Consider the following 13008-nt stretch of genomic DNA (forward strand, 5'->3'; position numbering starts at 1 on the left):
TTCTTAGAGGCCTCTGGCACATAACCAAAAATCAGGAAAATGCTGGGCCAAAGCAAGGCAACCATGGTAAAAAATCCCTTCCATTGATAATGAGCGGACTCTAAGCCAGGCACTGTGCTTTTATATATCTTATCCTGTTTTATCCTCCTCATGAACTTTCAGAGTAGGCTCAGAGAGGTGAAGTAGCTAATCCAAGGCCATCTACTTAGCAAGAGATGGAGCTGGGACTTAAATCTAGTTGATGTGACTTGGAGATTCTAATCCTTGGCTACACTAGCCCTGCTCTAGTCAAATCTCAGGGCTCTGCAAGTTATTCTGTGGGGCTAACTTCAGGCCTAGGGCATTAGGCCTGTCAGTGAGAAGCAGCCACGGGTCCCCCTGCCAGAGGTCTACAATATGCTGTGCTGAGGTGGCTGGGACTGGTACAGCGCAAGGCCTAAGAGGGAGGGAGGAAGGAGAGATAGTTAGGGATTTGGAGTATTTAAACAACTGGCTTTTCAGATGATTGCAAATACTAACTGGTTGGTGAAGGGGCTATGAGCTGCCTTTCACTCAGTAACTTACACACCACTACATCCCCAGGTAAGGGAATATGTGTCCCAAAAGGTCCCACCAGAGGAAGCCCCTGCTCGGAAGCTGCTGGACAGAGGTGGAGAGGGGCTGCTGAGCTCCCAGCACCAGTGGCAGTTTAACCTGCTGACTCATGTGGAGTCTCTTCAGGACGAAGTCACGCATAGGATGGACTCCATTGAGAAGGAACTGGATGGTAGGTCTTCTTCCTTGGCTCCCTGCCCAATGGCATGCCCTCTGAACCTGCGCAGATGAGCTGCTTTCTGAACCCTCTGAGTCTGGCCGTGGTCCACTTTCCAGGGACAGCTCTATTTTTGCCTCCTTTTTTCAGCCTTACCCCACTTCCATTCTCCCCTCAAGATGAGCAAGCCTTACTTTTAGTATTATTGGACACTTACAAGGACTGCAAGATGTCAGTGATCTCACTTCACTTGCCCAAACCTATCTGCAAAGGAGGGTGTGTAGAAAAAGAGCAATTGGACTCTGCCTGCAGGAAGTGTATAATTTGAGCAAAATCTTTACTAACAAAATTCTGTAGAGAATTGAAATTTTGACTACATTGAGTTTTTAGGATGTCTGAGGATTACTCTGAAAAACCGTTTATTTCAGCATTTGATGAAACCTTTTCTTCCTTAGCCAGAAGGGATTTAAGGACTCGACAGAGCCTTTTGTGTGGCCCCAGGTATATCTTCCATATGTCAGTGGTCACGGCTGGGCTTGAAGGACTGAACTTGTGATGACGAATGTGATCAAGTTCAGCCTCTTTGATCCCCAGGGAGTTGCTGATTTTGGTTATTGAGGACCAAATTCCTTCTTGATTGTTTACTTCTTTCCTAATTATTTGTTTTCATCTTAAAAATGGAACCCAATCAAGAAATAAATGTTCTGTTTGAAGATTCTAGGTAGACCCAGGCTATTATTAGTATAACCAGGGACATAAAACACACATGAAATAACTCAGAGAAAAATGCTATATGGTATATAAGCAGGAGTTATAAGGTGTGGCCAGGATATGTGTTTGGCTGAGGCCATGCCAGGGGAGGAGAGAGCCGTTGCTGTGAGGGAAAGTAGTAACTGAAGGCTTCCTGGAATACCTGGGACTGAAGCTGAGCCTTGAAGAGAGTGATGACGTTTTCTGATAAAGGAGGGGATAACTCAGGGTGGATGATAAGGGGACTGGCTCTACTAGAAAAAACCTATTGGAGGAAAGTGACAGAGAGAGAGAGAGTGCAGGAGAGAGACTATACACCCTTATGTCCTGCCTCAAGCGAACCTGAGGAACTGGGAATGGGAGGCCAATCCAGGGTCCATAGGTGGGCATTTCTGAAAAAAGGAGCATTTCCATCTCTCTTTCACTCCTAAAAGGCTTTCGTAGGCCCCTTAGAATTGTAACTGATGTTACTGTCTGTGAAAACCCTGATACAGACAGTCAAGAGAGGATCAAATGCCAGGCTGAAAATTGTAGATTTCGAGAAAATGGCAGTAAGAGTGGCTCCAGGTCTCTGGAAGGAGGCTTAGCACCATGGAAGCAGGGTGAGAATGTTCCATTATTGCCAAAGAACCTACCCTTAGGGAGAAGTCAGAGCCTGTGTATATATATATCATACTCACAGCCCAGCTTGGGCCTCTCAGCCCAGGCCTCACTGAGTAGGCAGTGTGGTGAGGATGACAAGCTTGGGCTCCCTTCTGTGGCCTACCAGAGGATCTCTTATGTGTCCTCCTGGTGTGGGGCCACATACCCTGTTTGTGTGCTAAACTCTAGGTCCTGAGAGATATCAAGGAGTCATGAAAATCAATTATAAAGATTTTGTTTAGGTAAATAGAATTTTGCATTGTCTTTAAGATTCATCAGAATACCTTTTTATTTCTACCGTAGTAGGGAACCAATGCTCCACTTCATCCAAATACCATCAAGATAGACTGACCTTTCCTAAGAACTACCTTTAAGAAAAACTTATTAAAGTTACTATATTGATGTATGTACTTTTTAAAATGTCATTATCTTAATATTAATCATTAATAGTTTATATAGTTACATGAACAGTATCTTAAACTAAAAGACAAAGAATATTTGATGACTATGAAAAGTAAAATACTAAATTTTGTAGCATTAAAAATATTCTTATCATCTTTAAAAAAAAAAAAATCCTTTAAGTGAACAATGGCCTCATATAGGTGATCTTAGAATTGTAACTGATGTTATTGTCTGTGAAAATATTGATATTAGAGAGCCAAGAGAGGATCAAATGCCAGACTGGAAGTTGTAGGTTTTGAGAGAATAGCAATAAGAGTGGCTCCAGTACCCTGAAAGGAGGCTTAGCACCATGGATTTGAAATGAAATTCATTTGAAATGAAATTTTTTCTTTTAATCTTCCATCCTGCTGCCAATCCATACTAAGAAGCTGCTCAGCATCCTTAAAAGAGAAACATGGGATGGTGGTACAGCACATGGTGCAGAGAGAGGGCTGGCGTGCTAGATGCTGTGGGGTCCAAAGGAGAGGCTGCTGACCTCGGTGGATTCCCGGCAGTTCTGGGTCTGGTCTTCAGCCCTGCAGAACTAGAGGGAAAGCTGCCATCCTGGGGGCTCTAAATACTCCTGTCAGCTAAGGCCAGAGACTGCTGAGTAGCCTCGGCTCTTCTAGTCTGCACATCGGTGCTTTTTCTCCCAGTGGCCACCACATTATTGGGATGTCCTTTGGTGAGCCCAGAATCAGATCTGGGGGAGTTATAGTGATTTTAAGAGGGGCCTCTTATCAGTTTTAGGATCATCTTACCAAGTACTGACTGGCTGACTGACACTGTCACTCTCTGCTAGAATTGACCCAGCCAGCCCTGACTGCCTCTTCTCCAGACTCACCCAGATGACACGGGTCTTTTCTGAGCAGTCCTGTCGTCTTCTCATTTTTCTTTCTTTTTTTTTTTTTAAAGATTGACTGATGCTGAAAGTGGTCACTGTGGGGTTTTTCTGGCTTATGAGGCCACTAATCTCATGTGACTTTGATCCTTTACTCTTGGTTTTCAGGTTTGGCAGTCACATTTTTCTTATTTCCAAGTCCTTTTTTTACTTGCTGGGATCAGGAGGAGGGAAGGCCTCCCTAGAGCACCCAAGGACCAACAAGAAATATGATACAGGGAGGAGGGTGAGCTCTGTGGAGCCCAGAGCAGTCACTGGGGCATTTTGCTAGGACCATTCATTCATTCTCTCACTGCATTTGAGTGCCTACTATGTTCCAGGCACAAATGAGTGTTAGAGACACAATGGTGAGCAAGGCCTTCTCAGCCTCTGCCTTCATGGAGCTCGTTCTAGTTGGAGAGAGATATTAATTAAATCATCCCATTGTATATGCTTACAAACCATGGTGAGTGCTGCAAAGAAAGACCATGTGATGCCATAGTACCAGGAAGCAGATTCAGGGTGGGGAGCTGGAGAAGGTTTCCCTGAGAAGTAACTTGCAGGGAACAAAAGATTTAGAAGGATGGAAGGCCAGGTCTAAGAAGAAGAGTGTGTGAGACTGCAAGCTGCTTGTGGAACAGGTATTGGGTGGGTCTGCACCCCTGGCTCTAGAGTCCAGAAGGTGCTCAGTACAGGTTGGTGCATGGACTAGAAAGGCTATAGACAGGCTGGAGTAGGCACAGGGCCTACCTGGAGGGGCTGGCTCTTGCAAAAAATACAGGGTACCCAGATGGCCTCTCCTCAAGTGCCAGAGCTTCAGGGAGTGGTTTGGGGAAGAATAAACATCTTTCTATAGAGAAATCCCTGCTCTCACAAGCAAGACAGCTTTTTAGATACTGAACCCCAATTATAATCAGGTACGTTAGTACCTGGACATCTTACATTAAATACTAAGAGAAAATCAGAGTATTCTGTGCCACTGGTGATCATGTATTGATCAGAAATTAATATGAAGTAAATCAGAATTTTAGGTGATAAACATAGACCTTTTCAAGTGCCTTTTGATTTTCATTTTTCTTGACAGGAGGCTCAAATGCCAGGCTCTGATTTCTACCATGGGAAAGTTTATAAAGAGTGGGAAGTAACACTGAGAAAGGTTGGGCCTTCAAAGCCCCCTAGGATCTGGAGCTGTGCTAATACCGTTGCTGCTAGTTATGTGTGGCCATTTAAATTAATTAAAATGATATACAGTTTAAAATTCAGTTCCTCAGTTGCACTAACCATATTTCAAGTGCTCAATAGCTGTAGCTACCATATTGAACAGCCCTGGTATAGAACATCTCTTCACGGCAGGAAGTTTTATTGAACTGCACTGCTCTAAAGCAGTTGAGCCTTATCCCAGGAGTAATACTTTGTACAGGTGTTATTGAGTTAGTGTTGGCTGAAATGGTCTCCCGCCACTTCCCTCCTGCCCTGAGTGGTCAGATGCTGGTGTTCTTGCAAATCAAGTGTTAGGAGCTCATTGGGTCTTGTTTCTCTCTCTTCTGCCAACAGTGTTGGAGAGCTGGCTGGACTATACTGGGGAACTGGAACCCCCAGAGCCATTGGCCAGGCTACCGCAGCTCAAGCATTGCATCAAGCAGCTGTTGACGGACCTGGGCAAGGTGCAGCAGATTGCCCTCTGCTGCTCATCATGAAACTGGGCACCCAAAACTAATGGGGGCACAATCCTGTGGCGCCTGCAGGAGAAGCTTCACATATTTAAATAAATAAACCTAGCATGCTGAATGCACGTGACACCAACAGACTTCAGGGATCTGGGCAGGGGTGTGATGGACATTGGACAGAGGCCATTTTGGATGCTGGAGGACAGGGCACTCTGATCTCGAAGCCTACCAAGAAGGTAGCAAATAAGACTCTTGGGATTCCCTTTTTCTGTGCACATCCTCGAATGAAGAGCGAGTCTTTTTGCACAAACGTCACTTGAAATCGTGCCACTGATGGTAAATGGAATGAGAGCCAAAAAAAAGTTTAGTTGAAAACAGTTGTAAATTCAATTTGCAGCTTATTTAATTGACTTTCCCGTCAGGTTGGGACACATGCCAACCCTTCCAGTTTCTGCCTGGCATGGTGTTTAGTCAGCGGGCATCATTTCCAATTTCATGGAAATGTTGGGACTTCACCGTTCTGTGGCGGTTGGGCAGGAGCAGAGGCCGTGGCTGCCCTACCATCTCATTAGGACTCTTCACTTTTCTCACCACCTCTCTTGCATGACTTCATGGTACCGGGGACAAGTTTTGTATGCTTTCACCCCAGAGTTGGCTGGGTTGTTTTTTGTAGCAGAGCCCATATAGCCTGTGGAGAAACTAGAATCTCATTGTAATAAAAATCTAGGACGAATTCCAAACTGAAGCAGGCAGGGTCTGGAACCTAAAGGACATCATTTTCTACTCACTTCTTAATATTGACAGCTTCCCAGTTGTATTTAATGTCCAAAAAATGTTTCCCAAAATTTTGAACTCTTTCACTGTAAAGATTTGTTATAAAGAATGTGGTTTGGGGAATTACTTTATTTTATATTGTTGTAAACAAACTTCAAAGATTCTACTTGTGCCGCTTTTCTCCCAGGAGGGGAGAGAATGTTCAGTAGTCAGCGTTTTCAGAATTGTTTTGTTAATACACTTTAACACTTTAAATTACCTGTTTGTATTTTGTGAGATCAAGGTGATGATGCTGCTTGAGGTCCAGGTACAACATGTTTGTGCCTTTTGAGACAATATTTATGTTACTTTGCAGGTTACGGTTCCACGTGTAATTGCTGTATTTTATTTTTCTAGTAGGCAAAGTGAAAGATGTTCCATGCTTTGAGGAGTACCCGTTACACTATTTAGTTTTCTTATGACTAAAGGCAAAAATCAAAGCACAGTTGTCCATTAACATTCACAATTATGGGTTTATGAATCTGTAATGTTATACGCTGCAAATATTTACTATGTAAACGTGAAGTAGCCAGTATCTCATAGCAGTGACAGTACCTCCAGGAACCTTTGGGACGATTAGGCCGTAAGGCACCTATTGTCGTGAAACCCTCTGTATTAAGATCTGTTTCAGGGACTACTGTCTAGTGAGTTGTTCACCATTTAGTATAAAATGAATTATCGGGCAAGTATAAATTGACCTGCTGTAGCTTATCAGGGGGAATACTTGCGGCTGTAACATCTGGGATAAACCTGACAGTTTCTCTATAGGAAGCTGTTTCCCATTGCTAACGCAGGTGTTTTTGGTGTGGAAAGACGCACTCAAGAGAGCACGTGCCCTTTGTTTTTGGCTAATTAACCAGACAGCATGTTTTAAGAACTCTCATGATACTCATCTGAGAAAGGAAGAACCAGGATGATTTTCTGTAGCCACAACTGTGAGGTATGACAACTGGTTGTATTATTAGATTACTGATCTTTCTTTTGTGAAAATACATTTGAATATCACATCTGAGGAAGCTGTAACTTTTAAGGTAGTCAATTTCATATCTTTTTCAAAGATAAAAACAAACTGAATTACCCTAATTTTGCCACGTGGCCATTATGGGTTCATCGTTTAAGTTTTATAAAGGAACTAATTCCATTTCATCCAGTGTGACTTTTGTCCTTAGGGAAGCAGGGAGGACTCTCCAAGTTCTGACCTCAGTGTGCTTCCCTAATTTAAAGCCATGTTGAGGGGCCTGATCCCCAAATCCTAGGTCAGGATGAACTAACCCAAGTTGCAGCACTGGAAACTGTTATTTGCAAACATTACTGTTACCATTTAGACACACGTGCACTACCTAAGTTTTGTTTTTTTCGAGAAAAATATCCACCTACAAAAATTGCCTTGGTTAAAAACAGTTCTGCTTTGACTAACCATTTTAAGTGATGAGTGTATGCAAGGTGGACCCTTGATGAGCCAACATTGCACTGTGGATACATACCTATGTTTACGCGCTGTTAGAACAGAAGGCGCTGTATATAGAAATGTAATGTTGCTTTGAAGCAATATTTGCAAAACATGCAAACTTCTGTATTTGGAAAAAATAAAACAGGTTTTTGTTGCTGTTTATCAGTTAAATGTTATTGAATTATAAAGATTTTCACTTTTTAATGTGCATTACTTTTCTGTATCACCTTATAAAACTCTGCTTTTACATTCTAAACAGATTTATTTTTTGCAGGGAGGCAGATGCAAGCTCAAGATCCCAAGAAAGTATGCAAATACTTTAAAATGACTTTCTAATATTCAAAAGCAGAATGCCCCACAACCAGCCTCTAGCTCAGTCTGGCTCATGCTTTGTGGTACTAGCTGCAGGATTATTAGATTGTGATTGTTGAAAGCAGTGCAGGGATTGGTCTGGCCTTCATGGTATTAAGAGATGGCACCCATTGCAACTAGACCCTTTTGGGACTAGTCCAACCTGCCCATAGACCCTATTTAACTTCATCCTGGGTGGGCAGAAGCCTTAGGGAACAAATAAGAATAGTTTTTAAGATTTCAGAGCAGAGCTTCCCAATTACTCACCAAATTCCTTCTTCCCTTTCTAAATAATCACGCCTATTTTAAAAAAGGGAGCCAGTTGTAGAGACACTCATTAAAATAAGTAGCTCCGGCAATTTAAATAACCCACTGGTTCACACCAGTTTTGGTTCTTAAATCTTACCAGAGTTTAAAATTTGCAAGGAAGGAGGTGAGGGAGTCTGGAGGCACAAAGCAACTGTCCAGAGTCGGGGGGGGGGGGGGGGGGCGGGGCTGGGAAAAAACACTTCACATTTAAATAGCCCAATAGCACGGGCCTTCTGGGAAGCCTTTGTCCAAAGGGTAGAACAGAATAAGTTGGTGCCTGTATTGGCATAAAGATATGGCAGATAACCATTTAACAGCCAACTACTTTGCCCGCAGGATTCCACAGCTACCTCTGAGGCAGGACCTATCACTCTCATCTATCTTTGCAGATGGGAAAACAAAATTAGATTCTAGCTTCTAAGAGGTAGAGGTGGAAATGGAACCCAGGCACCGGGACTCCAGAGCCTGGTAACTCTGATTATGTAGCCTCCCACTAAACAAAGGAAAGGCAAAAGAGACCCTTTAGAGCACAGGAAAAAAACTTCCCAGATACGGTGGAGGGATCGACCCAGATCCAGCCCACACGTAAGAGTCCCACAAAAGCCAACAATGGCCCAGGGAATAAGAAGCAAAGGCCTTACCCTCCTAGGCTCCCGACTTGGTTTTGTCATCAGCCAGACAGGAGGTGGGAAATAGGATTGGGAACATAAACTCAGTAAAGGGTGAACGAAAGAGGCACATCAGACTACAGGAGCTGCCAAAACACGTTTTTCATTAACGCGGAGTGGGGAGACAGGCTCAGGGCCCCGGATCCGATCGTGGCCCCAGGCCACACAGAGCGGCGCAGCCGTCCTCAGCTCAGCCGCCCTCAGCTCCGCCGCTCAGCCCGTGATGCGCACATCGGTGCGGCGGCCCCGCCGCCGGGCCCGTGCTGCCTCGGGCAGGATGGCGAGCAGCTGCTCCTGCACCAGCATCTCCACGATCTGCTCCTTGGTGCGGATGTCGGGCCGCAGCCACTGGCGGGAAAGCTCCCGCAGCTGCCGGAACGCCTCCCGCGGGCCCGCCGCGTCCTGGTATCGGAACTGCCGGAAGCGCTGGCGGAACGTCTCGGGGCCGGGTCGGGAGCATCCAGGGCTCGGGGGCGAGCGCGGAGCGGCGTCGGCCAGGGGAGCAAAGCCCAGGGGCGCGGGCCCAGCGGGCAGCTCCAGGGCTGCGGAAGCTGCCTCGGGAGGCGTAGGGATCGCCTCGGGGACCGCGGCGTGGGGGCTGGAGGGTTCGGGGACAGGCGGTGAGGCCTCTGGAATCGAAAAGGAACCTGCGGAGTTACGTTCCGGGTCCGACGTCGGGCCGGCTCCATCCTGTTCCTCCGGAGGCGCTGCGGGGCTCCCAGACGGCCCGGTGGTCGCCAAGCTCTCCTCCGTTGCTGCCATGACTCCGGCTCCGCACGTCACTCTGTCCGGCAGCTATGGGCTCAGCACTGCGTCTGCGCAGGGCTGGGGCGGGGGGAGGGGAGGAACGTTCCCGACTAAAGGGCAGCGGCCGCGCGACCCTAGACAGAGGCGGACGGGGGACGGCCTGGCAGCGCAGGAAGCCTACCTGCACCAGCGAGGCGCCACGAGTGGCCGGAAGCGGAAGTCTTCAGGCTTCTCTATGATCAGGTCGGCGCTCGAGAGCTGGGAAGCCACGTCGCTGCTCGAGTGAGAGTCGCCCCCTAGCGACTTACTTCAGGAAGACGCTGAGGTCGTGGAGCCGCAAGACAATCTAAGCGTGTGGGAACCTGAGTCCGATAATGGCTCTTCGGAGCACCCGTTTCAAGAGGAGGAAGAAAAGGATGAGGAGGCGGGAAAGGAGGAAGAGAAAGTAAAGAAGGAGCACCCCGGAGGTGACGAGGTGTACTCCTCGACTGGGCTCCTTAGCTTCCTTGACCACTTCATCTTTCAGGTGACCCGCCCCTGGCCCCAAGGGCGCTCCTCCTCACTGGACCCTAGTTAGGATGATAGGGAGCCATGGGTTTGCCGGGGCTGGCACCTGGCTCGGGTAAAGCGGTGCAGCACAGCAGGCGGGGCGCTGGGGAGGGCCTGGCTCCGGGGCGACTGTGCGGTTTCGAGTCTGGACCTCCCCACTCACCGGCATGCATCCTTCACTCCTAAATCCTTCAACCATCAAACAAGGAGGGCGTGACACCTGTCTCAATGCGAGAATGACAGATACAACGTGTGTAAGATTCTCAACACACTGCGTGTCCTCTGCGGGCTCGGCTTTTAACTTAGATTAGGGGACTGTAAATGCCTTGCCCCACGGCGTGGCCAACAGCCTCATGTGTGTACTGAGCGCTTGAAATGTAGTTCGACCCAATTGAGATGTGTTGTAATGTAAAAGCCTGGATTTCAAAGATTTAGTACGAAAACATAAAATGTATGAATAACTTTATATTGATTACAGGTTGAAGTTATAGTATTTTGCATATATTAGGTCAAATAAAAAACGTTATTAAAATTAATTTCACCTGTTTCTTTTTGCTTTTGGCTACTACAAAATTTCTGTTCCCCAGCACTGAGCAGACTTCAGGCTAAGATGCCTTGGTACAGTACCCATTGCAGAGTTTATTCGCTTTGTGGCCTCAGGCAGTAATAGCACCTACCTCTCAGAGTTGTTGGATTAACTGAGTAAGCACTTGGAAAGAAAGGGCTTTTTGAGTGTTTGGTAGACTGCTATCTCTGAGCTACAGTTTTCTTATCTGTAAAATGTGGATGTAATAGAATTTACCTCATAAAGGATACGCTGAGAATTCAGTGAGATGAGGCAGGTAAAAAGCACCTAGCTCTGAAAACCCTTCAGTAAATGGTATTCTGTTTTTTTTTTTTTTAATATTTTATTTGTTATTGTGCTTTAGGTGAAAGTTTACAGCTCAAGTTAATTTTCATACAAAAATTTATACACATATTGTTATGTAACTAGTTGAAATCCCTGTAATGTGACAGCACACTCCCCCTTTCCACCCTGGGTTTCCCATGTCCATCCAACCAGCTCCTGTCCATTCGTGCCTTCTCATCCTGCCTCTGGACAGGAGCCGCCCGTTTGGTCTCCTGTATCTGCTTGGACTAAGAAGCATACTCTTCACAAGTATTATTTTCTGTTTTATAGTCCGGTCTCCTCTTTGTCTGAAGAGTGGGCTTGGGGAGTGGTTTTAGTTCTGGGTTAACAGAGCATCCGAGGGCCCTGGCTTCGAGGGTTCCTCCAGTCTCAGACCCTTAACTCTGGTCTTTTTACTAGAATTTGAGTTCTGCTCCACACTTTTCTCCTGCTCTGTCAGGGACTTTCTATTGTGTTTCCTGTCAGGGTGGTTGTTGGTGGTAACCAGGTACTACCTAGTTCTTCTGGTCTCAGGTTGATGGAGTCTCTGGTTTATGTGGCCCTTTTGTCTCTTGGGCTAATATTTTCCCTATGTCTTTGGTTTTCTTCATTCTCCTCTGCTCTAAGTGGATTGGGATCAATTGATACATCTCAGATGGCCGTTCACAAACTTTTAAGGCTCCAGACACCACTCACCGAGGTGGGATGCAGAACATTTTAATAAACTTTGTCATGCCAGTTGACCTAGATGTCCCCTGAAACTATGGTCCTCAGACCCCAACCCCTGCTACTCTGTCCCTCGAATGTTTGGTTGTGTTCAGGAAACTTCTTTGCTTTGGTCCGGTTTTGCTGATTTCCCCTGTATTGTGTGTTGTCCCTCACTTCACCTAAGGTAATTCTTGTCTACTATCTAGTTAGTGAATCCCCTTCTCCCTTCCTCCCCACCCTTGTAACCATCAAAGAATGTTTTCTTGTGTTTCAACCTTGTCTTGAGTTCTTATAATAGTGGTCTCATACAATATTTGTCCTATTGTGACTGACTACTTTTACTCAGCATAATGCCTTCTAGATTCATCCATGTGGTGATAAGTTTTGCGGATTCATCATTGTTCTTTATTGTTGTGTAGTATTCCATTGTGTGTGTACCATAATTTGTTTATCCATTCGTCTGTTGATGGGCACCTAGGTTGTTTCCATCTTTTTGCTGTTGTGAACAGTGCTGCAGTGAACATGGGTATGCATATACCTAGTCATGTGATGACTCTTATTTCTCTAGGATGTATTCCAAGGAGTGTGGTTGCTGGGTCATATGGTACTTCTATTTCTAGATTTTTTAGGAAGCGCCAAATCTATTTCCAAAGTGGTTGTACCATTTTATATTCCCACCAGCAGTGCAAAGTGTTCCAGTCTCTCCATAACCTCCCCAACATTTATTATTTTGTGTTTTTGGATTAGGGCTAGCCTTGTTAGGGTGAGATGGTATCTCATTGTAGTTTTGATTTGCATTTCTCTTGTATTCTGTTTGACAGCCAACTCACAAACAGGATTTGAATCCCCGTTTTACAGATTGAGAAACAAGCCCAGAGAAGGACAGGGGCCTATCTGAAAAGCTCTGTATAACCCTGGAAGCTCTTTGCAGTATGCGTAGACATGTTTAACAGCCAACGCACCAGTGACCCTCCCATAGGGTGTGCTCCCTCGGATAGGTAGAAGTCAGTCCTCAGTTTCCACAGCCTGAAAACCTTGAAAATCATCATACCAAAACCCAACCAAACTCATTGTCATTGATTCTGACCCCTAGCAACCCTATGGGACACAGTAGAACTGCCCCATAGGGTTTCCAAGGCTGTAAATCTTTATGGGAGCAGACTACCACATCTTTCTCCCATGGGGCGACTGGTAGGTTCAAACCACCAACCTTTCAGTTAGCAGCCAAGCACTTAACCACTGTGCCACCAGGGCTCCTGAAAGTTATCAAAATAGGCTTTTAATTATTTTAAAATCAGCTATTGACATATAAAAATTAGGTGATTTCACATACAAGTCTGGATTTCCTGCTTTCCTTGAAAAAGTGGAAGAGCTGGCCACACTGGACCTACAT

At 45.6% G+C, this 13008-nt stretch overlaps 2 protein-coding genes across 6 annotated transcripts in view; one reads left to right on the plus strand and one right to left on the minus strand.

The window, feature by feature from the left end:
* PHF20 (PHD finger protein 20) overlaps positions 1–7554 on the plus strand; it is a 147157-nt gene extending 139603 nt beyond the window's left edge. For all 5 annotated transcript variants that reach the window (XM_003411689.4, XM_010591651.3, XM_064276045.1 and 2 more), the window contains 2 exons: positions 583–766; positions 5019–7554. In XM_003411689.4, coding sequence (XP_003411737.2) covers positions 583–766; positions 5019–5161 — 327 coding nt within the window. In that variant the 3' untranslated portion in view covers positions 5162–7554. The remainder of the gene's footprint in view (positions 1–582; positions 767–5018) is intronic.
* Positions 7555–8809: 1255 nt separating this feature from the next.
* Positions 8810–9852, minus strand: SCAND1 (SCAN domain containing 1). Its single transcript, XM_010591653.3, has one exon. It carries the CDS (start codon positions 9482–9484, stop codon positions 8936–8938), a length of 549 nt encoding a protein of 182 aa, XP_010589955.2. The 5' UTR covers positions 9485–9852; the 3' UTR covers positions 8810–8935.
* Positions 9853–13008: the final 3156 nt, after the last annotated feature.

Source organism: Loxodonta africana, chromosome 24 (genome assembly GCF_030014295.1).
Source record: "Loxodonta africana isolate mLoxAfr1 chromosome 24, mLoxAfr1.hap2, whole genome shotgun sequence".
Classification (NCBI taxonomy): domain Eukaryota; kingdom Metazoa; phylum Chordata; class Mammalia; order Proboscidea; family Elephantidae; genus Loxodonta; species Loxodonta africana.